This window comes from Gasterosteus aculeatus, chromosome 16, assembly GCF_964276395.1.
Source record: "Gasterosteus aculeatus chromosome 16, fGasAcu3.hap1.1, whole genome shotgun sequence".
Classification (NCBI taxonomy): domain Eukaryota; kingdom Metazoa; phylum Chordata; class Actinopteri; order Perciformes; family Gasterosteidae; genus Gasterosteus; species Gasterosteus aculeatus.
Genome location: NC_135704.1, coordinates 7865196 through 7889236, shown reverse-complemented (window position 1 = coordinate 7889236; position 24041 = coordinate 7865196). Strand labels below are relative to the sequence as shown.

The 24041-nt window shown below is 41.2% G+C and overlaps 2 protein-coding genes and 1 long non-coding RNA gene across 3 annotated transcripts; 2 read left to right on the top strand and 1 right to left on the bottom strand.

The window, feature by feature from the left end:
- The first annotated feature begins 183 nt into the window (after nt 1-183).
- On the top strand, nt 184-17835 carry uxs1 (UDP-glucuronate decarboxylase 1). The gene is made up of 15 exons (XM_040202121.2): nt 184-1005; nt 2509-2536; nt 2935-2983; nt 3827-3870; nt 5023-5083; nt 5622-5802; nt 8203-8307; nt 10691-10750; nt 11266-11387; nt 14421-14540; nt 14953-14996; nt 16156-16216; nt 16301-16358; nt 16867-16970; nt 17129-17835. Exons 1-15 carry the CDS (start codon nt 915-917, stop codon nt 17258-17260), a joined length of 1260 nt encoding a protein of 419 aa, XP_040058055.1. The 5' UTR covers nt 184-914; the 3' UTR covers nt 17261-17835.
- Nucleotides 17836-17921: 86 nt separating this feature from the next.
- ecrg4a (ECRG4 augurin precursor a) lies at nt 17922-20815 on the bottom strand. Its single transcript, XM_040202127.2, has 4 exons — nt 20422-20815; nt 19692-19739; nt 19411-19580; nt 17922-18328 (listed from the first exon to the last, which is right to left on the bottom strand). Exons 1-4 carry the CDS (start codon nt 20531-20533, stop codon nt 18179-18181), a joined length of 480 nt encoding a protein of 159 aa, XP_040058061.2. The 5' UTR covers nt 20534-20815; the 3' UTR covers nt 17922-18178.
- A 701-nt stretch (nt 20816-21516) lies between these two features.
- Nucleotides 21517-24041, top strand: LOC120834227 (uncharacterized). Its single transcript, XR_005714428.2, has 2 exons — nt 21517-21734; nt 21831-24041. It is a non-coding gene; the product is annotated as an uncharacterized LOC120834227 (long non-coding RNA).

The window sequence follows — 24041 nt, the reverse complement described above, 5'->3', positions numbered from 1 at the left end:
GCACTGTGGAAAGTTCCGTGTGATGGAATGAATGAGCCACTGTGTTGAAAATAAATGTTCAAGCAACTTGCATGCAAAGGTACAGTTACCCTTATTAAATGATAGTAAATATAAGACCTACCTTTATACTTATCTATTAGCCTATAAATGGCAACGCTCATACCGATAAAACAAAACGACTATTGATAGTAGAGGCGAGTCAAATTATCATCACGCAGTCTCTGCGGGTAAAATCAGGCTGCTAAATCGAGCGACGACAAATCGTCCATCTGCTAGTCCGCTCCCCCACCTGAGAGGAGCAAACTCCGGCATGTGTGCATTTGTGCACCGTTAAAATGAAAATATATATACTTTTCCCGGTGTTTATCTGAATCTAAATCTGAAGCAGGATCCATGCTTGTTGTTTTTTCAGTGACAGCTATGGACATAAAAAAACTACGCTTGTCAGTTAAGTAGCTCGCCAGCTAGCCAAAGCTAACTGCTAATGTGGTGCTAACGGCTAAACATTTGATTGCTTGTTTGTTACTTAGGCGTTTGGTTTGGCAACATGATACATTATCCCTTTCATCTAATATAATTGTTTGCTTATTGGAATTGGAGAAATGTTGACCATAGATACGTTTTCATATAAATTAGTCGCAAGTGTTGCCACAACAGTGTAGCTTGCCGTCTAACCTTAACGTTTGCAAGCTAACAGTTAGCCTGCTAGCCACGTAAACTGCTCCTGCTTGGTGTTGACGTAGCAGGAGCACCTAGTTCGCCTGTCTTGTCAAGCTAGATCAAATTGATATGAAATAGAAGCTCTGCCCAATAAACTTGGACGTCTCGAAGACATGAACAATTGTCACCCACAATGCTTTAGTTGGGCTTGAACGCGTGGCTCGTACGGTTCTGTGTCCTGTTGCATTGAGCGGATGATGAAGCGGGTCATCTGGTTGATATCAGGATTAAACAGAAGAATGATGAAGCTCCTTTTTGCCCTCGCATTGATCGCCTACATTGCCTGTAAGTACACTACTTTCTGAAACTGAGTGTATCGCGACCGTTTAACTGCCAGCATGAAGTAACTTTATTGCCGATCCTGAAAAAACAAGCTGAATTTTATTGACTAACGTTAGATGGACAGTGTGCCACTCAACACCAATGTAGCCCAGTTTCCAGCTCCTTCTATAACTAAATCACCAATTCATCAATCAACCAAATCATTATTATTGTTTTAGTTATTATTACATTATCAACGCTTGAAAATAATCAAGGATAAAATGCTAAATAAACAGGCTATTGCAACTCATAATGAACACACAAATGACCCTGTCAATTATGATGACGTCAGGGCCTTGACATCCAACACAAATACAGCTAGTGTATCACCATGTGATTACAGAGAAATATACTAAATTCAATTATTGGGTTTGACCTTCGAGTGAATCCTTATTTGGTAATATGGTTCTCACACTACCTTCCATAAACGCAGTGTAATCTTGACAAAGCACTGACATTTAGCCAGGCAAGTTTCTCCACGCAGTTTAATAAAGAAATAGCCCACTCGGACAGAAACCAGCCCAATCTGGTATGATGCCTTTTATGCATTTAGCTTTTCACTCAAAGTAAGCACTCCATTTTGATTTATATATGTATGAAACACGTTCTGTCGACTCGTATGGCAGCAGTGCAGGTATTTGATAAGTGGCTGAGCTCATCTGTTGCTTTCATATTTGATTCTCATCATGGCTGATTCATTTTAATAGTAACACTTTCATTGCTCTGTAAGGCTGAAGTGGAATTTTAATAGTGGCACTGTAGCCGAATTAATAAATGGTTGAAAATCCCCAGCAGTGTTCTTTATACTGTGCAGAACATAAAGAGAAGTTTGGGAATGTAGATCACTGTGGTTAATGTTTCTCCATATTAGAAACAGTGGACACGATCGAGACAAAAGACCACAGAATCTTTCACATAGAGGCACACGGTGTTCTGGGTCATCTGATCATCAAGATGTTTGTGCGTCGATGTTTATAATCTTGTGGTGCCAAAGATGACCGTCTACATCTGAGGTCGACTACCAGCCCCTGGGTTTTGCCCAGAGCGGCCTCCTGTTTCAGCATGTTTATCTTCCAACTATATATTCCTGCTCTGAAGATGAAACCCTTTGATTCGGCTTGGCGCGTGACTTGTATGTGTGTCATCTCGGCCTCCTCTTTGCAAACGTTAAATGTCCTGTTTTGATGATTTTACACCAGTGTGTCGAGTAATAGTTTTTCTGACAGAAATAAATAGAAAATCAGCCAGGATTGACAGATTTGGAAATGCGTTGTTTATTACTAACTGTTTAATGATTTACAATCCGCTTGTCAGACAGAACGTTGTAGGAGCTGAGAGAAAACGTCTTTTACTCGCTTGTAGTATATTTGCTCTTTTTCTTTTTTGAACACTAGATAGATATCGTTCAGTACTAAAATGTATTCTAGATGCACTTTTCAGTAATAATGCTTTTTCCTTCTCTTCCAGCTGTCTGGGGAACATATACAAACATGAGGTACAGTAATTACGTTAGTTAATTAACTTACTCTTAAATATGAAATATTTGCCAAAAAACTTGGTAACACCAGCTTTGTAGGACAACTCTCCTCTCAATGAGTCATAATTTATGGGATGAGTGGATATTCCAATGAGGGTTATTTAATGTACATGATGAATGTTATCTTGAGCCACTCCACTCCTTGATGTTGTGTAAATTGGACTCAGTTATTGAGAATTTGTGGTGCCATGTAGGGCTTGACAATTGTTCTTTACCGTGCCAAATTCGTTCCACTGTTTGAAATCAGGTCATATATATATATATATATATATATATATATATACACATATTGTCTTTTCTGTCTTTGTGAAAGTAGCTGCCGTCCTCTTATCCTCTTAATCTTATTCTCATTTTAGATCAATACAAGAACACGGAGAAATGAAGATTGAGCAGAGAATTGATGAAGTAAGTTCAACATGCTGCTGAACCTTTTTTTTGCACATGGTGCTACAAAGGATTAATGCTCTTCGAGACGAGCCCCCGGGAGTCCAATCTATAAATTACATTATTTTTACTGCCGTTAAGAGATGTTTATCTGGTGAATGACAACTTTGATATATGCACATGTGATGATGAGGACATTAACACACGTTACATTCCTTTCAAATGATAGCAGATAAATGCATTGAGGCAGAGTAGTTTATTTCCTCTCATCACTCAAACAGAATGAATATACGCTGGTTTTTCATATTAGTTCCATACACACAAATGCATGTAAATCGAGGCGCAAACCTTCCATTAACAAAGGTGATGAGCATCTGCGAAGAGAAGAAACAGGCTTCACAGCTTTGTCCATCCAGCATGTTTTGTATCTTTGTCGACTATTCCCTGGCATTAAAACAAAATAAAAAAACAATTTATAGATAGAATATTATAGATTATATTATAGAATATAGAATATTTGATCATCAGATGGTTTAGTTTATATGCTGTAAATCTGGAATCCATTCCGTATTATATTTACTTTATATGTTTAAAGTTTTCAGGTTTGTCTTATTTTTTATTTTTAAATATATTTTCTACACACATGTAAATAATTATATAATATAAAACATAAGTTTAACACAACATTCAGTCCAAAAACATAAATGTGGGCACTCAAATGACCATCTGTGGGTCCCAGCGAGTCACTGCATTGAACACGTATCGACATCACAAAGCCTCGTACGATAAACTGCAGGGTCAATTTAATCTGAACCAAGCGTTCGCTCGCGCCTCACGTATTCCTCTTTTCCCCGCTCTCTTTAGGCCGTGGCTCCTCTCAGAGAGAAGATTCGGGATCTGGAACAAAGGTAAATGGACTGTACTTGTGTAGCCAACAATTCTGCTGAAAGTAATTTTCAGTACCAGCTTCACAATGGTCGGAATCTAGAAAGAAACATTTGGAGTCGGCAAAACTGACTGCGCGTTCCATTAGGCCTCCTTCCAAATCCACTCACCTCAAGGTCTCATTATGAATGTAAGCCTTTGCCCAAGCAGGTAGGTGGACATCTCCATAGCATGAATGTTTGGACGGGCTTATTACACATTTATTTCCTTTTTTTGTACTGAACTTTTAGTTCATTGATCGCCAACAGAATGTTATGAGAATCTCTACCAAAACCACATTCCTTTTAAAGATTACAAACCGTATGTTTATTTATTTCAATTTTCTTCTCCCAAACATATCATTTTCTTTCAAAGATAAACGTATATACCCAGAATGTGATTATTCCAGCCACATGACTAAATGAAATGCTCCTTTGAACATCCATCAGTTCAGTGTCAGTCCATGGGAGAGCAGCAAGCTGTGCTGCTTTTGTAGCTTTCCTACCTAGTTTCCAGATGTTTAATAATGTAATACTAGTGTTGGGACTTCAGCACAGCAGGCCGGCATAATTGAAGTCACATTTAATGCCTTGAATGCTAATGAGAAAAAAATAGTTGAGATTGTGTCCAATGCACCTGTGTGGTGCTTTCCTTCAAGCTGCCATATACTGCACATTACAAGAGCCTTTAAAAACAGCATTGATGTGGCATGAATGTGTGAATGCTAATTTGGTTAAATAAACGAGTTTGCTTGATTACAATGTTTTGGCCAGCGTTTTAGACATCAGGTGTAACAACCTTCTGCTTTCAGAAATAACAGCGGAGGTCTTGAAATTCATTGTTTCACTGTAGTTAAAACAAACAAAAATATATTAATGATAATAAATAGAAATATTTAATGAAAAACATAATTGAAAAAGTCGTGCCATATAAATGTTAAAGAAAGAGACTGTACAGCTTCATTGCTTCCTCCATAAGCAATTCACTTTAATTATGAGGGCAGAGCTTTCAGAATAATGCAATAAAGCCATTTAATGTATCATTTAAGAACTGGATTTACATTAAAAATTATGGAAATTGTTCTCTTCAGCTTCTTTCTCATGGTGTTTCATTTTGTCTTTGTCTTCTCTCTTTAGTTTTTCTCAGAAATACCCACCAGTGAAATTCCTGTCAGAAAAGGATCGGAAGAGGATTTTGGTATGCGACAAACACCGTTTCAGACGACGGTCACATTCACGATAACTATTATACTTGGGACGTAACTGGGACTTGAGTGCCTTCAGCCGCACTGTTTCACAGGCTATTTGCAGACTGAAAGTACAACCTCAGCTCTGATTGTGGCTAATCTCTAAGAGTAGACCCAAACAATTTGATTAGAGGAAGTTAGAGGAAGGAAATCCTAAAACACAGTGCTGCTTGAGGAGTTCACTTCTGGCTCAGAAAGTCCTGCTGATGTCCTTTATTCATTGTCCCAGAATGATGAATTCTGCTGAATTTGTAGACCCCGTTGACGTACACCACCATATAGTTGACCATCTTGGGATTGATGTGAAATGATTTAGGAACTATTGAAAAGGGTAGATCCACATTTTAATATTTCCGATACTTCTACTACTACTACTTTTCTTTAAGTTTATGACTAAATACCTGCAAACCTACTGATGACGTCAGAGGTCTCGGCTGACTCTTATTTGTTTGCTGTTCGTAATATAAACACGTGTTTTCTTTCCACCAGATCACTGGTGGTGCTGGTTTTGTGGGTTCCCACCTGACTGACAAGCTGATGATGGATGGCCACGAGGTGACCGTGGTGGACAACTTCTTCACTGGAAGGAAAAGGAATGTGGAGCACTGGATTGGCCACGAAAACTTTGAGCTCATTAATCACGATGTGGTGGAGCCTCTCTATATCGAGGGTGAGCAAGACAGTAACTTTGGGGGGGTAGATGCATCTTTTGTATTCAAGTCTTGACCAAATTTTCCAAAGCAAACTAAGTGTGTTCAAATTGTGAAGGAGCAAGGCAAGGGTGGGCTCACGATTCCTTCTAGACATAATAATTCTACTATAATGATAACGTCTCCTGCAGTAACGTTGGATAGATGTGCAATGGTATTGTAACACGTGGTAGGAAAGTAGCAAAGAACCTGGATTCACAAATGTTACACTTGCTGTTAAATTGTGCTTCCTGCCAGGGACTACTACTATATGGACTGAAAACCCTGGTGTCATGTTTCTGGCAGACGGGAAGAACGACTCAATCTGTCCGAAAGAACATTGAGCAATGAAATTTATCGGGACTATGGATTGTGATCAGAAATCAAATTAGCACAGGTGACATGCAGGCATTTCAGCTCTTTTTATGTTTGCTGCTGTTCAGATGAGTGAGTCCCAGTGTGCTTTCCACTTCACTTAGTTTATTCAGCGTGTCTGCAGCTACAAGGGTAGACATAACCCAACAAAGGCATCTCTGTGGAGTGAAATGTTTATTTTTATGTGCTGTGTTTAATGGCACACACAAATGATCAACACCATATAAACTACCACAATGGAGTCTTTAGAGCACACAAATCTGCCAGATATGCCTTAAAAAACACTGCTGGGGAGTTTTAATGAGTGAAACCTCCTTTCTAGACTCTTAAGTCTACCAGTTTTTCTCGCATGATGGATACGCTCTCATTTTAATATATGCAGATGTCGGCCCCAGCTCTGTGCAGGCCGTGCATCAGCGCCGCTTCTCTGCCGTAACCACGACAAGTGCTCGTAAACGAGCTCCTGTTTACTCAGGCAGTTGGTGGGAAGTTGTCTGATGAGACAGAAACTACCTTTTCACTCACCGAGCTGTTTGCCAGTTTGCAGTTGATAGCAAAATAAAATGCTGAAATACTTTCAGATAATGATAGACAGAAATTTACAGAGGTAATATAAGGTATCTGCCAGCTGTAATTGGTTGTTCCTCGTCACATGACATGCTACACCAGCTTTCCAAAAGTTAAATGAACAACGAGGTGGATAAATGGACAGAACTGGAATCTATATTCATAACTGTGACCAGTGGATAATGACCTGACATTAAGTGTTGTGCTTAGACAAGTTAGATTACCGTGTTCATTTTTAAGTTTCTAATGGTGGGGATGGGTTTCAGAAGTCAGTATTAAACAGCCCCTGGTGCTAAATGGATGAGTATTGACGAGCAATAGAATAATATAAATCACGGACAGTGCTAGCGGTTCTGCAATTATACATATATCTATGTTATGTGTGTCTGACACATCAAATGTATTCACTGATGACATCATGCGTTTCGCATGCAGCTACGTGGCGGCGCACACGGCCGTGCTAAAGACAGAGCAGCAGCAGTGATAAATCCTAATTACGCATTGTAACCACACACAGTAACCACAATACAAGCCGTGTAAATCCATTATATTGAACACAACAGCATAGCATACATCTCATTGCTGTTTTCTCCCTCTGAATTATCATTGAATGAATTCATGTGAAGTTATCGAGTGAACGTTGAAATGGGCGAAGAGGACATTTTTGTCGGGTTTTCAGTTTGATTCATTTAAAACCATCTTTTGTAAGAGTTCTTCCAAGCCACCTTAAAGTGAGTTGGCTCATTACTGACCTCAGTGTTCTATTCACATATTTTGTACATAAATGGAAAAAGACTAACAGAACTAACAAAGGACACCTGGAGACTTTCTACTCCTACTCGTCCTTCTCCTCTTAGTTAATGTATTACAATGAAGAGAGAAATGATCAAAAAGAGAATAAAACAATAATTGAAAGTTAAAATGTTTTGAGTCATGGATCAAGAGGTCCAGGACGCTACAGCGGACCACCTACAGGTTTTAACATTTGTATTGACGAGAGAAGAAAGGCCTGAGTGGTCGAGGAAATGTGTAGATGATGAGAAGTGTGGCAGAACACAGTCAGAGATGGCCGTGGGTGGAAAAAGCTGAAATTACAAGGCAAAAAGACTTTCTTGTACAATAAAAGCACACAGTTAATGTCTGGCCCCTATTTTTTTAGCCCTAAGTCCTTTTTCACACCACATTCTTTCATATATACAATCAGCCTTATGTTTGCCATTGTCGTCAGAACGCCGAAGCCGACGATGTGGCCCTTGACACAAACCCTTTTTGTCTGACTCATTGTCTCCTTCGGGCTATTAGTGCATTCTTTAGTGAAAAGGTACAGCTGGCTATTAGTGAAAGCTTTAAGGTCAAAATAACAAAAAGGCTGCAGCCAACTGAGGAAAATAACTCTGGTGTCCTTTATGAAGAGAGTTGATTTTCTTTTCTCTTCACAGTGGACCAGATCTACCACCTGGCGTCTCCAGCCTCACCACCCAACTACATGTACAATCCCATCAAAACACTCAAGACCAACACCATTGGCACTCTTAACATGCTTGGTGAGTGATGTTTTTACCAAAAACAGTATTTCAATTTCTGATCAAAAAAATATTACACTTTAGGAAAGGAATTTGTGAAGCTTCAGTTCTGTGGTAGAGTTCATACTGTGGTTATTTTCTTTCGGACTATTAAAACTTGGCAACAGAATCCCGTATTCAATAAAGATAAAAGAAATAAGATTGATCATGAGAAGCGCAAACTGGCATTGCTCAAATTGACAATAGTGTCATTTGAGGAGGCATTTTAGATTTTCTCTTTTCGATTACTACTTTGTTCAAATGCAGTATTCGTACAAGCACTAAATGGATTTGAGCCAAAATGTTTTATTACATTTTAAGACATTCTTGTAATCCGTCTCTTTTGTTGGAGGAAATCACCTCTTCTGATCAGTGTGGGAACTTCTGTACTACTTCTGTGCTACTTCTAGTAGTTTACAGTATGTATAACACACACATGAGCGATGACAACGTATACGCTTGTATACCTAATGTGTGTTTCATTAAGCTTCCTGCTCACGCTGCTGCTTCAAAACGTCATCCCACATGTCCATATTCTCCGAGGGGTCCTAGCATTTCAGAAGACCAAAAATGAACATACGATACTACAGTTGCAATCAAAATTATTCAACACCCCATTGCACATTAGGTTTATTGGCAAAATATACAATTTCTCAGCTGTTTGCAATAAGCAAATTACACAATAATTGTTCAAGTAGTTTAATGAAACTAATATTACAAAGATTTTATCCAAATTTAACACAAAATGCTACTTTTAATGATTAATGAATTTACCGCAGTCTCAAAATTATTCAACCCCTTCGTGACAAGCATCTTCAGTACTTGGTAGAGCACCCTTTGAAATGATTCAACTCCCTGTATCAACTTTCATGACCTGATAATACACCTGATAATACATCAAGGGCTTCATTAGTTCAGGTGTGCTTGAGATAGAACACTTAAATACCTGGTCTGGCTCCGGGTTTGTTCAGAGTGACGTTTGATTGCATGTTAGAAATATGCCTAAGTCAAAAGAATTGTCCAAAGAGTTCAAAGAAGAGATCATTGCCTTGCACAAACAAGGAAAAGGATACAAAAAGATAGCAAAAGCACTGAATGTCCCTAGAAATACAGTTGGAAGCATAGTTCGCAGGTTCAAAGATGAAGGAACAGTGGCTACACTACCTGGACGTGGCAGAAAGAGGAAGCTGTCAGCGGCTGCCACCAGATTCCTGAGGAGGCAAGTGGTCAAAATCCCTCGAGTGACTGCAAAACACCTGCAGCAAGACTTGGTGGCAACAGGCACTGAGGTTTCAGTTTGCACAGTAAGGCGCATACTAAACACTGAAGGGGTCCATGCCCGGACTCCAAGACGCACACCATTACTGACCCAAAAGCCAAAGAAAAGTCGGCTCCAACATGCTGAAAACCATATGAATAAGCCACCGAAGTTTTGGAATTCTGTTCTGTGGAGCGATGAGACAAAACTAGAACTATTCGGGCCTATGGATCAGCGCTATGTCTGGAGGAAGAAGAATGAAGCATATGCTGAAAAGAACACCCTGCCTACAGTGAAGCATGGCGGTGGCTCAGTGATGCTCCGGGGCTGCTTTGCTGCCTCTGGCACTGGAAACCTGCAGCGTGTGGAGGGCTCGATGGATTCAGTCAAATATCAGGAAATCTTAGGAAAAAACGGCATACCGTCTGTGATGAAGCTGAAACTTGGGCGTCATTGGACCTTCCAACAGGACAATGATCCCAAGCAAACCTCAAAGTCCACCAAGGCTTGGTTTCAGAAGAAGAAATGGAAGATTCTAGAGTGGCCGTCACAGTCGCATGACTTGAACCCCATCGAAAATCTCTGGTAGGATTTGAAGAAGGCGGTTGCAAAACGCACACCAAAGAATATTACTGAACTGGAGGCCATTGCCCATGAGGAACGGGCTAAGATTCCTCAGGAACGCTGTCAGAAGCTGGTGTCTGGCTATGCATCACGTTTGCAGCAGGTCATAACAGCAAAAGGGTGCTCTACTAAGTACTGAAGATGCTTGTCATGAAGGGGTTGAATAATTTTGAGACTGCAGTAAATTCATTAAAGTCATTAAAAGTAGCGTTTTGTGTTGAATTTGGCAAAACCTTTGTAATATTAGTTTCATTAAACTACTTAAACAATTCTTGTGTGGTTTGTTTATTGCGAACAGCTGAGAAATTGTATATTTTGCCAATAAACCTAATGTGCAATGGGGTGTTGAATCATTTTGATTGCAACTGGGAATAAAGTAATTTTTGCACCTCGGATGTTTGCCGCTGCTGCTGCAAAAAAAGAGGCAGAGAGATCCGGAGAGAAGCGTTTAGCGAGTGTTCTCACTGTTTTGTTTCTCCCAAGGTTTGGCCAAACGCGTGGGCGCCAGACTGCTCCTGGCTTCCACTTCTGAAGTTTATGGAGGTAAGGAAGATGCACTCATCGTTACATATCCTAGAGCTGCAATTGCTTTTTATGTAAATTAACTCAATGGACGTCTTGAGCTAAGAAAGTTGCCGCGACCACCCACATCCCATGACATCTTTTTTTGTTTCAAAACATCTCAAAGATCTTTTTTTTTTTTTCATTTCCAGTTTTTGAAAACACTGACGCATCATGATGTGCTGAATTTTTTACTAGCGTGGCCAACAAACCTTAAATATTTAATATATTTTGAGAGACACGCTGTCTGCCACACCTTGTTCCTTTTGTCAAGTACAGGCTGCTGTTTCCTTTAGGCCAGACTATAGCATTTTTAACCATCAAATCATAGTACAGCATGTCAGTCATCCATTCTCTACTTGCTAAAATGCAGCAGACATTTCTAGGCAAACATGCAGTAAATATGTTCATATTAGTGTGTTAATCTGTGAGATAGAAAGCAAGCTATCCCACATGCAGATTGCAGGGCCTTTACATCACGAATGTTTGTGTTGCAGACCCAGAGGTTCACCCACAGAACGAGGAGTACTGGGGGCACGTGAATCCGATTGGCCCTCGTGCGTGCTACGACGAGGGGAAGCGTGTAGCCGAGACCATGTGTTACGCCTACATGAAACAGGTACCATGCCTAGAGAGAGGCCATTCATTTCTGTATGATCGATGGTCACATTGGTGAATTAAATAAGTAAAATGCTTTGGACCAACACTGCAATTCTACTCGTGTAGTCGTGAGCCAAAACTCCAAAATAGCTGAAATCCGATCAGGAAATGACTAGAAGTATTCCTTTTATGATTGATTTCTAAGATTTCTTCATATAAAATCAAATATTAAAGATTGAAAAAATTAATTTGTAAAAATTAATTTTCACGCAAATTAAATGTACTTGAAAGTGCTTTCCAAGCAAATGCCGAACATTTAAATGTTGAAAACGTCAACCGTATGAAAGAAAGGAACAGAATTACTGTGAACTCATCTATTGGTTTGTGTGTTTTAAAGGATTGAAGATTCAGCATTTTGCCATCACGGTCTCATTTTTTAAAAACCATAAACCGACGCTGAGCAACTAATAACTGAGCACTGAATGAGACGTTTTAAGAAGACCAATAAGGTTACAATTGACTTTCATGACCTGATAATACACTGTTAGGGAGATCAAACACAAGCAAGTCAAAAACTAGACACGGGCGAGGAAGCAACCTGTCACTCAAAAGGTAGCCACGCCCCAAAGGATAAGGGACCATATTTTACAAAGCTTATATGAAGGAAGACTTGAAACTAGCAATTGAGACTTTAATATATTCTAAATCATTTCGGCAATCCGAATTGTTAACATGCTATATATTTTGCATAAAATATCAAATGAACAAATAAAATTATTTTTCGTTGCACCAAATGGAAATTGCCTTCAAATTAACAATCAACCAAAAGTCACTCCTACGTTTCTTGCTTCTTGGCTTCGGGTAAGTATCGTTGTATTTAGTTTGGAGGTCAGTATGTGTCTCTGTCTCTTTGAACCGATGACCATTCAATTAGTCTTATCCGTATTAAGCTGTGATATAATTTGACAAAGCCTTTTATATCTAAAATACAGTTGATATTGTAGCTGTCAGTGAACCCTTCCGTTATGGTATTATTACCTTTTTTGTTCTTTGATCTCTACAATCTCATCAATAAGGAAATCGCTTATTTTATCACTATAATGAAAATAAGATGACCGTGAAGCGTATTATGTGTACGCGTGTATTTTGAGGACATAGCGGCGTATCCGTAAACAAATATCAGTTCATCTTTTCTCATTGGCACATGACTTTCATTGGCACAAGTTTTCATATGTATGTTTACTCAAAATCCGGATGATGTAGAGACCATTTTTCCCCCTGTTGCGTCTTGATTGACGCCAGCCTTTGGTGATCAGATATGATTGACTCTTCTTGCCTTTCCCTCAGGCAGGTGGTATTTATTTATCTGCCTCGTCTGCCGCTCCTCCTCGACTACTCATTATTTCTTTCACACCTACTGGGAGAATTCTTGGAAATGGGCGGCTTTCAATGTTCAGATGACAGTTTTTGGTTCACAGGGACGAGACTATCACTCATTTCATCTTTGGTCAAGTTATGTTGTGAAAATTGATTAACATTTAACATAAGTGAGTGGAGGAAACCACATGTTTCCTGTTCATCAGACGGAAGGCCAACTTCTAAAAATGGGAAATTGTCGGTTGGTTTATTTTTAGTTGTTTTTAGACATGTGAGCAAAGTTTTAATATGAACACTGCAGTTATGTACAGTGGTTTGTGTGATTTAGGGGCCTACTGCGCAACTTTATTAGAATAAGTTAGGTAACATATAGGGATGAGGATCTTTTGGATCAGGTAAATTAACCAAGGTCAACTAATATTCTTATTTTGGACAAAAAGTGTAGAAGATATCTGAAAGTCCTATTACTGATTCATTACAATTAAACTATATAACTATATATTGTATAACTATACAAGACTATGCGAGCAATTAACATTTTTGTGCCATAATGTCACCCTCTAACTAGTTATAAAAGAAGGTGCAGATGTTGTTGCCACAATTAAGCATGAAAGGGACTGTGTTTGCGTGAATGTACGTTTTATACCCACAAGCCTCCCCATCAATCAAATCAATAGGAGCCTGATGATAAATATAAACGTGCATTTTCAGATGAGTGCTCGTATCCTGCCAAGAGCAGAGTCGTCAGTGTTTGACAAATATTAGCAAACTGATCAATGACACATCGCGTGGAGAATTCCCTTGTCAGGTGTCGCCCTCATTAGACGGGCAACATGAGAAAACACGCCGGTGGCGCCAACTTGATGTTAGTTCAGGAAACGTTAAGCCGTGTGGATTTTAGAAGATGAAAACCAGTTGATTCATGGGATTTTAGTGATGGACTTGTTTTAGAGTTCTGTTTGGTATAGTTCATGACTGAATTTAAAGCTAACACATATACTAGATAATACTTCGTTTGTATGTATCTCACATATACGTGTTGTGGCCATGACATTTCATGATCCACATTTTCAAGAGAACAATCTACATAACGTTCATGTTTTTATTCATGTTTTAAGATCTAAGATGGATTAATATCTCATCTGAGGAAGCGTGTATTGATGCATGAGGCTGGATTATGAAGGCCATAGAGGAGATCCTATTGTCATACTCGCCTGGTATTCAGACTAGCCAGAGTAGCATGTGATTCACATTATTATTATTATTATTATTATTATTATTGTACTTTCTAAATGTTAAATGAGTTTCATTGACAGATAATTTGCCCTTTGAATCCGGCCGTTAAGTCAGAGAAACACATTCCCTCGCCATAGTCGAGGTTTTAGTCCATAAATGAAAGAAAGAAGTATGTGATTTAATGTAAAGTGCCCCGTCTATTACAGTGTGCACTCAGTCTTGTGAATATTTGTGTTGTTAATACTTTGCTGTGTATTCAGCTTGCTAATGGTGGCCGTATTAGTATTCTACCTCTACTAGCTGTGATTATATTCCATGTAAAAAAGAAAACCGTGTATAAAGCACAGAAATCAATACAGAGATCAATATCAATACCAGGGAACAACAGACTGGATTCATGACTAGTGATTCACTCACATTTTTGTTTCTCTGCTTCCAGGAAGGAGTGGAGGTGAGAGTGGCCAGAATCTTCAACACGTTTGGCTCCCGAATGCACATGAACGACGGACGAGTCGTCAGCAACTTCATCCTGCAGGCGCTGCAGGGAGAACCTCTCACCGTACGCATATACCATTTCTGCACATTCATTAGGCGCCTCAGGACTTCTGGTGTGAGGATTCATACACTGAAACAGCCTCAGTGTGATGATCGATTTGTTTCTGTTGTGTGCATCTTAAACGATGTTGAAGTGAACGAAAAAGCCCCCCAGTCTTCCTCATCAAACATGATTCTAACTGAAAAGTCAGACATGTCCTTGCTTCTGATCTGTGTTTGTTTAGTGTTACGGGTTGAATGGACAGTTGAAATATGGTTCAATAGCAAATCATTTTGAAGCAACTGAAAATACAATTATTAGGAATGTTGGAAATAATCCAGTACACTTGATTGTGAAGAAGAAGATCGCTTTATGCAACACATATCCTTCAGTGTCCGCATTGTGCAGAAATGATAATCATCTGTTGTTGTTCTAGGTGTACGGTTCTGGTGCCCAAACAAGAGCCTTTCAATACGTAAGGTGAGACTGCTTACTTTCACATATTTCTTTTTTTCCCCCTGCAGCACATCAATTTCTCTTTGATTTTTACCTCAGTCTTGGTCATGGAGGAGTTATTACTCTCCATCCACTTATAGCAAGACAATATGAAACTGTAATTCAAAATAAATCAGTTAATATTATACCGAAATTATAGCAATTAAAAGTTGCCAATTATCTGGTATATTTAGTGTTGTTTGTTATTTTTCTCTCCTCTCAGATGTTATTATTTTTCTGTTTAGGTGTTTAAAATATATCAAATGTTTGTATGGCTGCTGATGTTCACGCAGACCAGTGTAACAAGACGGAGGAGTAAAAGAAATTGGACTTTGAAGCTTGTTATTAATGATCAATTTCTCTGCGTCCCTCTGCCAGAAAGCAATAACTGGCAGGTTAAAGGGGTATTTTTGCTCCGTGCGGAGGTGATAGATTAATATTATCAGTTTGGAAAAGAGAAATCAGAGACTGGCCTCAATCCCTTTGAACCACAAACTCGCCGCCATGTATGACTTTGGTATCATGTGAACAGCGAAATGCCAAGGCCGAGCTGAAATGAATCATTACTAACGGCCTTTTTAATCACAAAAATGCATCATACATTCACTGAACTCGGGCTTAATTGAAAAACGAATGCATCAGAATCTTAAGGCCGCAATCTCTGAGAATACACATGCAATGTGTGATATGAAACCTCGATTATGATTGAATGTTTCTATCTATCACGGGGGGGCATGCAGGAGGGAGGGAGAAATAGCACATTGGTTGTCTTAATCATCGGGCAGTGTGTGCACAGTGACACATGGGGAGCAGAGCTATGGGAGCTGAGAGTGTTAGTCAGTTATGGGGGGTGTGAGGAAGATGAGGTGCAGTGAAGGAGTTTCAAAGAAACTGCTTGAATATCATCTCGAAATGCGACAATTGAAGTTGTTGCCGTGGCGACCTGGGAAACGGTGATTTGTTGTACGGATCTTTCGCTCTTTCAGTTTCGGCCTACGAGAGAATGCAACAATTTTCTCCATTACGATAATAAGGTCTCACGCTCTGTGAAATCCGTTGCGTACAATAAGCATCAGACAAGCGCAGTGAAACGTAATCGAGGGCGATGCATTTGAAAGACTCTGCTTCTGTGTGTGTGAACCAGTGACCTGGTGAATGGCCTCGTGTTGCTGATGAACAGTAACATCAGCAGTCCAGTCAACCTGGTGAGTTCATCAAACCCTGCCAGTTCTCTCAAAATTAGGTTTGAATTGAAAATGACACTGAGAGTGTGTGTGGCCTGTCTGCAGGGGAACCCGGAGGAACACACCATCTTGGAGTTTGCTCGTCTCATCAAAAGTCTCGTCGGTAAGGCGTCCATTCATTCATTCATTCATTCAAGATGGCGTCCATTCTGCAGCCTCCGTCCCCGCTCACTTACCTCTTTGTATCTTAAAGGCACATTTTTAAATCAGTAACACACATTTCCCTGTGATTCTGAAGTGCTTATCCTTGCTGATTGGTCAGAGTAGACATTTTTTCCCTTTCATCCAATATAACAGCAATCACCTCAGAGAAAAAGGTACGCAAGGAATAACTCAGCAATGTCTGTGTCCCAGGTTTCCATTGGAAAAGGCTTTTCTAAATTCCCAAATAAAATCTAGCTGAAATACAGAACTAGAAGATTTTTTTAGTCGTTTCCATTCACAGTATGTTGTTATTCACTATGAATAATCTCTAGTGTAATGAGGGGAATAAGCAAGCAGCCTGCTCACCACTGTGCTGATTTAATGTGGTTCATCTCTCACACACAATATTTGATTTATATTATTTGATACATGCAAACTCTCTCTCTCACTCACTCTCACACACACAGTGAGCCGAAGTCAGATCCAGTTCCTTCCAGAGGCCCAGGACGACCCACAGAGAAGACGACCTGATATTCGAAAAGCCAAGATGCTGCTCGGCTGGGAGCCGGTGGTACGTGTGATACGCGGCCGATGCACACGCAATGACCGTGAAACGCAGCTTATTACTTCATAATGCACAAGAAATACTATTGGTGTACTAGACGAGGAGTGTTGTTGTTGTTTGAACTCGGTGGCAGCACCTTTGTGCGTTGTGCGTTGTGTGGACAGGTGCCCCTGGAGGAGGGCCTGAACAAAACGATCCAGTACTTCAGCCGGGAACTCGAGCACCAGGCCAACAACCAGTACATCCCCAAACCGAAGGCCGCCCGCATGAAGAAAGGACGACCCAGACACAACTGAGGTCGGGTTTTTTTTTTCCACCGCTCACTCTCCCGAAACACGGAAGGATGATCAGACTCCTCGGAGGAGCCTTGCAGAGCAGCTCTGTGACGTGCGCTGCTGAGTGGAGCACTCTCGGCTGTGAGGTCGCTTATTTCCTGTTTGAAGCAGAGACACTGCCTCTTGAAGTGTTGTGTTGGCGCTGCACTGCGGGAAAAGGACTTTCCATACCGGAGCTTTCGCGTTGGATGGACAGACTTGAATCTAAAGATAAATATATGAGGCAAGAAATCCTACCATTTCTTTTTCGTTGTGAAATTGTGCTTTTGTTATTTAAATGACAGATGTGAGAATGTGGGAAACGGCTCACACTGCATCAGTGCTTTTTGTTTTATTTTTTAAATCAGTTTCAGGGTCTTTTGTCTCCAGAGATTTAGAGACTTTGTTTTTCCACTGGATGTTTCTTGGCGTCAGCCAGGCCGTTAATGTCAACATTACATGTTTGTCAGAATGTCATCCTGTTCTGATTGGTGAAAACTCATGCCAGGATGTGCGTTATCAATATAAGATGCTATTTTAATAAAATATTTCAAATATGATGTACCCAAGGAAGGCGATATGTGGGTGGCGGGATACATTTCTACGCGTGTCTAGTGGAAGTGAAAAGGCGGGGGACTCGCAGTATGAAGCCACGCCTTTATTTGCGATGATGTAGTGAAAAGAGACGAGTTAAGCCACAGACGTGAACAGTTTTACACACAAATCAGCTCCCTCAAAACGTACATAACACATCGTGTTTTCACTGTCAGTGAACATCGCCGCTGCTCGATGGCTAATTTGAGATAATTGGTTATACTGGCAGAGCAGCTGCGGCGTTACGAGGGTGTCGCCCCCCCCCCTCCCCTCCTGCGCGGCTCTTGTTAAACTGACACATCCCAGTCAGTAGTAGTCGTAGTTGACATCGGCGCCGTGCCTGTAGGAACTCTGGTCCCGCGGGCCGATGGGGGCGTTTTCATCGTATTGGTGTTGACGACCTTGGTCTCTGGAGCGAGCTTGGTCCATCCAGTACGACAGGTCGGTCTCCAGCCTCTGGGGGGTGGGGGGGGGACACAACACAGATGAGACTCGCTAGACTTCTCAGGCTCAACACATCTGACACTAATGAGACTTGAGGCAGCTGATGAGGTGTCCAACAAAGGCACAGCTGTGGCAAGAAGATGTGCAGAGAAGCAGGAAGAAGAAGAAGAAGAAGCTTTCAGGGCTCAACATGGCACACGCATGCACACGCACACCAATAAGGGGTCGCGGATGGGGCTGTGTGAGAATCATCAAGACAATGCCGCCCTCCTCACCCCTTGTTATCGGCCCCCTTCACCCCTTGATGTCCCTGGTGAATTCCACATGATAGACGCTGACCTGAAAGCAAACTGAAACTGTCTCTAAGTGGGGCTGTGAGGGGGGGAGTTTGTGTTGTTGCAATGCCGTTTGAATTGAATTGATTGGACAACATTGTCGGGATAATTGGGCCTTTTGAAAATATCATCGTTCACACTTCAAGAGATGATTACAGTTCACACCGGCCGAATACGGATTTGTCATCCACATGTCCGATCAAGATTACTACATTTTCTCTGCTTCATCTGTTTCTGCCTGGAAAATGTGTTTGGCCGGGTTTAAGGAGTTAAAAACGGCTTCAGCAGATTGGGTGTGGTTTGACAAGTGTCAACACGCCTTATTAAGAAACATTGAGTTTTCGCTTGTGGCACCATAAAGAATCCTGGATTCTTTGACGCATCTCTCCACCTGCAGCCTGAGCGCCTGAAAGCAGCGAGAAGATCACACAGAAAACTGCACAGACCGACGTATGAAATAACACGTGTTTCACCATTTACTCATTTATTACAGCTTGAAACAGTAAGGAAAATGTTTCCGTTGCTTTCATTCAGTTTATTGGCGCACTTCTATCACCACCTTACCTCAGGAACAAGGTGTTCACGTCTTAGAAATCTGCCTGCTGCTTTGTTTCTGTCTCAACAAACCACCCCAAGTGTTTCTGCTGTGTGTGTGTGTGTGTGTGTGTGTGTGTGTGTTTTGTTCTCCCCCAAACTCCTGCGTAAAGGGTTGGTAATCTCCGAGGGGGGTCTCGCCCCCCCGAGAGCTCCACAACCCACCTGCTCATCAAATCCCATGGACATAAACTGAGCGATCCACTGCTGCACGTCTGGTCTGCTGCGATCCCAAAGGTTCCTCTTGGTCCTGCTCACCTTTCCCAGGAACGCCAGGGCTTTGGAAGAGGGGACGGCCACGGAGGCCCTGGAGGGGGCAGAAGCAGCTCCTGCCACTGGAGGGAAGATCAATCACACACAAGCACCAAAGGGCATTTCCCAAAATAGCGTTTAGTGGAGTTTGATATTTGCATCGGTACAATAACAATGTTAAGTGCAAATGTTACCATCTCTTTTCTTTAGGATCCTGAGCAGGCTGCTGTTACTGGAAACGTCTAAGAAGGACAGTCAGCAGAACTAATGAGTGCGGCACAATTCGGGTGAGTTGGACCGTTGATCAATAATACAAGCCGACGTTTCACAAACTTCACTCACGATGTTTGTATTCAGTGTCTGAAGATGGTTCATCAAAGCTCTCATTCTGCGATTAATCTGGCTGCTGTGCAGCAAATGTTCTGATTATTCTCGGTAGTTCTATACTTCACTTTTCCATTAACCAGATTCACGGATGGATTTCATTTTGCGTCGTTTAATCAGAAGTTGTCTAAACGTAAATTCAATGGATAAGAGGTGAATGAATGCAATTGGCATCCTTGCTACCTCCGCCGCGCATGTTTAGTTCAAAAAACATAATAGTGTAATTTAGGCAATAATAGACAGTGTTCACTGTGATTAACGCCCGCATTAAAGATCAGCAAAGCATTTTAAATGTGGTTCTTCCAAAATTGAGCAGCAGAAAATTTTAGTGATTTGAAATGAATCTGGATAAAACTACAGACACGGTGCTTTTAAATCCCATCTTTTGAGCTCTAAATGAGTTCATATTATCCCTTGACTGTTTTTTCATTTTCTTTGTGAGCATGTTTATGAGCATTCTCTCGTACAACCGTCAAGTCAAGGATCTTTTTCAACGGAACAAAAACCCAAAGCAGAAGAAAACAGGGGGGTTGAGCTCACCTCTAAAAGCCATGAAAGTCAGCATCACAGCCAGCCCCAAAAACCTCAAACAGAGCCGCTGGGAGGCCATTGTGCATCCACTCTGCGTCCTTACGGAGCAACGACTGCTCATAAAACTGCTGCCCAGCCAAGCGGCGAGAGGGCGGCGACTCCCAGTTTCCAAGTGGAAACTTGCCTACGAGGCTGGAATGTCGTCCACCTCCTCGACGGCACACTGCAGCGTGGCGGATTCTTTCCGCTCCTAAATGAATTTTCATGTGTGTCCAAGCTGCTTCTCTGCATTGCGTCTGTGTGTGTGTGTGTGTGTGTGTGTGTGTGTGTGTGTGTGTGTGTGTGTGTGTGTGTGTGTGTGTGTGCGTGTGCGTGCAGCCGTACACCAGCAGCTTTGGGAAGGAAGGAAAAGCAGGAAACTCCTACGCACCTGGATGTGGTTTGTCTGTGGAAAGATGCACGATTGGCATTTATCCGCCTCACGAACTCTGCATCTGTAAATATGTTGCAGGAGTCTGAGCGGTTTATTATTTATCACTGACGTCACACTGAAGTAACTGAGGTGTAATCTGGACAGTGGATGGATTCATTTCAACATTAAATCAGGCCAAGCTCTTGTGTAAAATGGCAATAATTCCCCCGACTAATGTATGTATGGGAGGCTGAGAGAGCGTTGGGTGAGGAAGAGGGGGGAGTTGTGGGAGGGGGTCTCCATACCAGCCGAGAATACTGAAGAGGTTTTCTTTCTCTGAGGCCACTTCTTTAGTGACGCTGCAGATGAAGCGGAATGCAAAGTGGCTTTTAAAAAATGATTTTACACTAATCCTCCCTGTGGGTTATGAATTAATAACCTTTAGCCCGGATGGATGCCACTGTTATCCACCTCCTGCTGTGCAAAAGCCAACTGACTAAGCGCACGCTTCATCGCCCTGATGCCTTTGATCCCCATTAAGCACTGGGCCACTGTAACAAAGGAGCTACTGGTGGTACTGGAACCCAGTGCGCGTGCACCCGGTCACTCCACTGAGCAACACGCTGTTTTAGTTCTCATGGATTTAACTTTGTCTTATAACGTTGCTTCAATGACGCCGCGTCTCATCAAAGGAGCTGCACGTCAGCTTGTGTTGAGGAACTCACTCGAACACGTGGAAGCGGTTGGTCTGGAGCGGCGGTCCGTGTCCCTCGCAGGCCGAGCTGGAATGCAGGAAAGCGAGAAGCTGGCCGGCGGCTGCACTTCTTCCAGGGTGGATTCGGAACGAAGCTGACGTGAGCCACATGACAAAAGGCCGAGGAGAGGAAGGAGGTGGAAGGCAGAAGAACGCGTGAGTGGATGAACACGCGTGTCCTTATTTCAATGATGAGCCTTTCACAAAAGTGGCAACATCTTCTCAATAGCCTTTTTCTTTTTTCTTCTACAGCTCTCACTCTTCGAGCAGAATTCAGACACAAACCATAAATGTGCATGAAGAACCTCTTCAGAATGTGTAGGACACGATTCTCCTTAAAGCCGAATGCAATATGCTCAGGAGAACACTTGCTGTAGAAAAATAAAAAAACGCAGGATCTAGAAAGGAGAAAATCCAGGTGTCAATAACATCTTCATCAAATATCATCTTTATTGTTGCCTCCCTGGATCAGTGAGGGATTAGAGGGAGATTAGCTCGTGGTCCTGTCCCACCTTCCGTCTGTCTCACACTGATCTCAGGAAGATGATTGCTTCTAGTTTGGAAGTAGACGGGAAGGCGGATGTGTTTGTCTTTCACATATTCCCACCTTAACCTGAATCTCTCCAGAGTACTTCAGCGAGGCCTCTGTCTTCTGTCGCATCCATCAGCGTTCTATAGAGGGAGGAAACATTATATCTTCTAGTCCACAAGGTGTGAGAAATGTCCTAAAGTGTTAACACGGGTTTTTTCAGCAGGGGGATGTGAATTGAAAGGACACATCACAAAGCAGCTCATTGTGAGTGCCAGTTGTTTGGATCTTGTCAATGTGTGAAAGAGACCAAGGGCGAAAGCGGATGAAAAGAAGTTTGTACCAAGCAGTTTCCACATTGTTCATCCAGACTTTCTCATCACAAACATCGCGGAGCGTCAGCTTCCACATAAAGAGCAGACGACCTTCGTCTGTGACGCTTTAATGCACAGTCTTTACTTTTCGTAAATGCAATTTACTTAAGATATACATGTTTAAAATAGTTTACAAATGTATAGTTTAATTTCAGGAGATAGAGATGAATACACAACAGCTGGTGAGTGTGGGTTATTTTTGCCAAACGGAAGTAAATGGTGCATTTAAGCATCAAATACATTATTTAACCTTCATTAAAACCAGGAAAGTCTCACTGAAAAAGGTGCATTCACGGATACAATGTGAACTTCTGGGTATAGGAATTACATATATTTAATTTGATTATTTCATGATATTTAATCCAAACACACTGTCGGGAATTCTGTCTTCACCTGTATGTTCAGTCACAGCTCATGGCATCGAGGCTGTGGTTTGACAGTTGGTGGGTTTCAAAGATTTTTTTGGCTTTCCCCAAGTCCTTAAAGAGGAAAACAATCGCTGCGCAGAAGTCCTGCTTCAGGACAGCTTTGTCTCAGCAGGACAAAAAATACACAAAACCTCAAATCATATATCTGAAGAAAGAGGCTTTACCTGGGATTCAAGGTAGATCCAGTAATGTAAAAGAAAATACAAGATAATAACCACTAATTTCCATTAAAGTGCACGTGGGAGGCAGTCATGTGAACGCGTGTTGCTCTGGAGAACCTTTAAGAATCAGTGTCCCCTTTCAGTGTGGCTGCAGTGTTGAGTTTTCCCACTAATTTTCTTTTATTAACGCAACAGAAGCCAGTTAAATTACGTTTTATGTGCCCGTTTTGCATAGAAAGTTGTGAAACATTTTTTTTCTACTTTCATGTGCTTGTTTCTAAACTGACTTCCATGAAATAACTGTTATAAATAAATAATAAACTGAACCAGTGGAAAATAGTTGTGCTTCAACATCAAATCAAGCTCAATACCGCCACCATGTGGACCGCGAAGGCACTGCGGCCAACGTGGGATGGTTTTGCCTGGTTACGTTTCTTTCCCTTAGTTCTTAAAAATAACTTGTTGGAAGGAGTTTAACTTTAACTAGCACTGCCTGCTGGTTTCTCTACTGCTAGTAGTTCTAGTAATCTAGACCTATTCATTCCCTAATCTGCAGGGACTTTTTATGAAGTATTAGGATTTTGTACATAAGGCACTGGCACTTTATGTACTATACTATTTATTGTGATTAACTAATTTTCTTATCTAGCCAACTGCTGTGACTTATTTTGACTTCATATTTAAAATACAAGAACATGTTCACTTTCATACTCTACTAAATATTTGTTATACCATGCTATGTTTCACAACATAGTATAACTTACAATGTACTTTACTTTTTTTTCATGTCATACTGTAGCTTTTTGGAAAAACTTTTATAATACGCTATACCAGTTTTTTATAACTGGATATTTGCCTGACCCCCCTGAAGTGGTGAGCTTTATTTTGTTGCGTTCTATAAAAGCATTGAGCTGCATTGTGGAAATGCCAGTTATCTGGCAGAATAATAAAGACGACCGCCTATCACATCA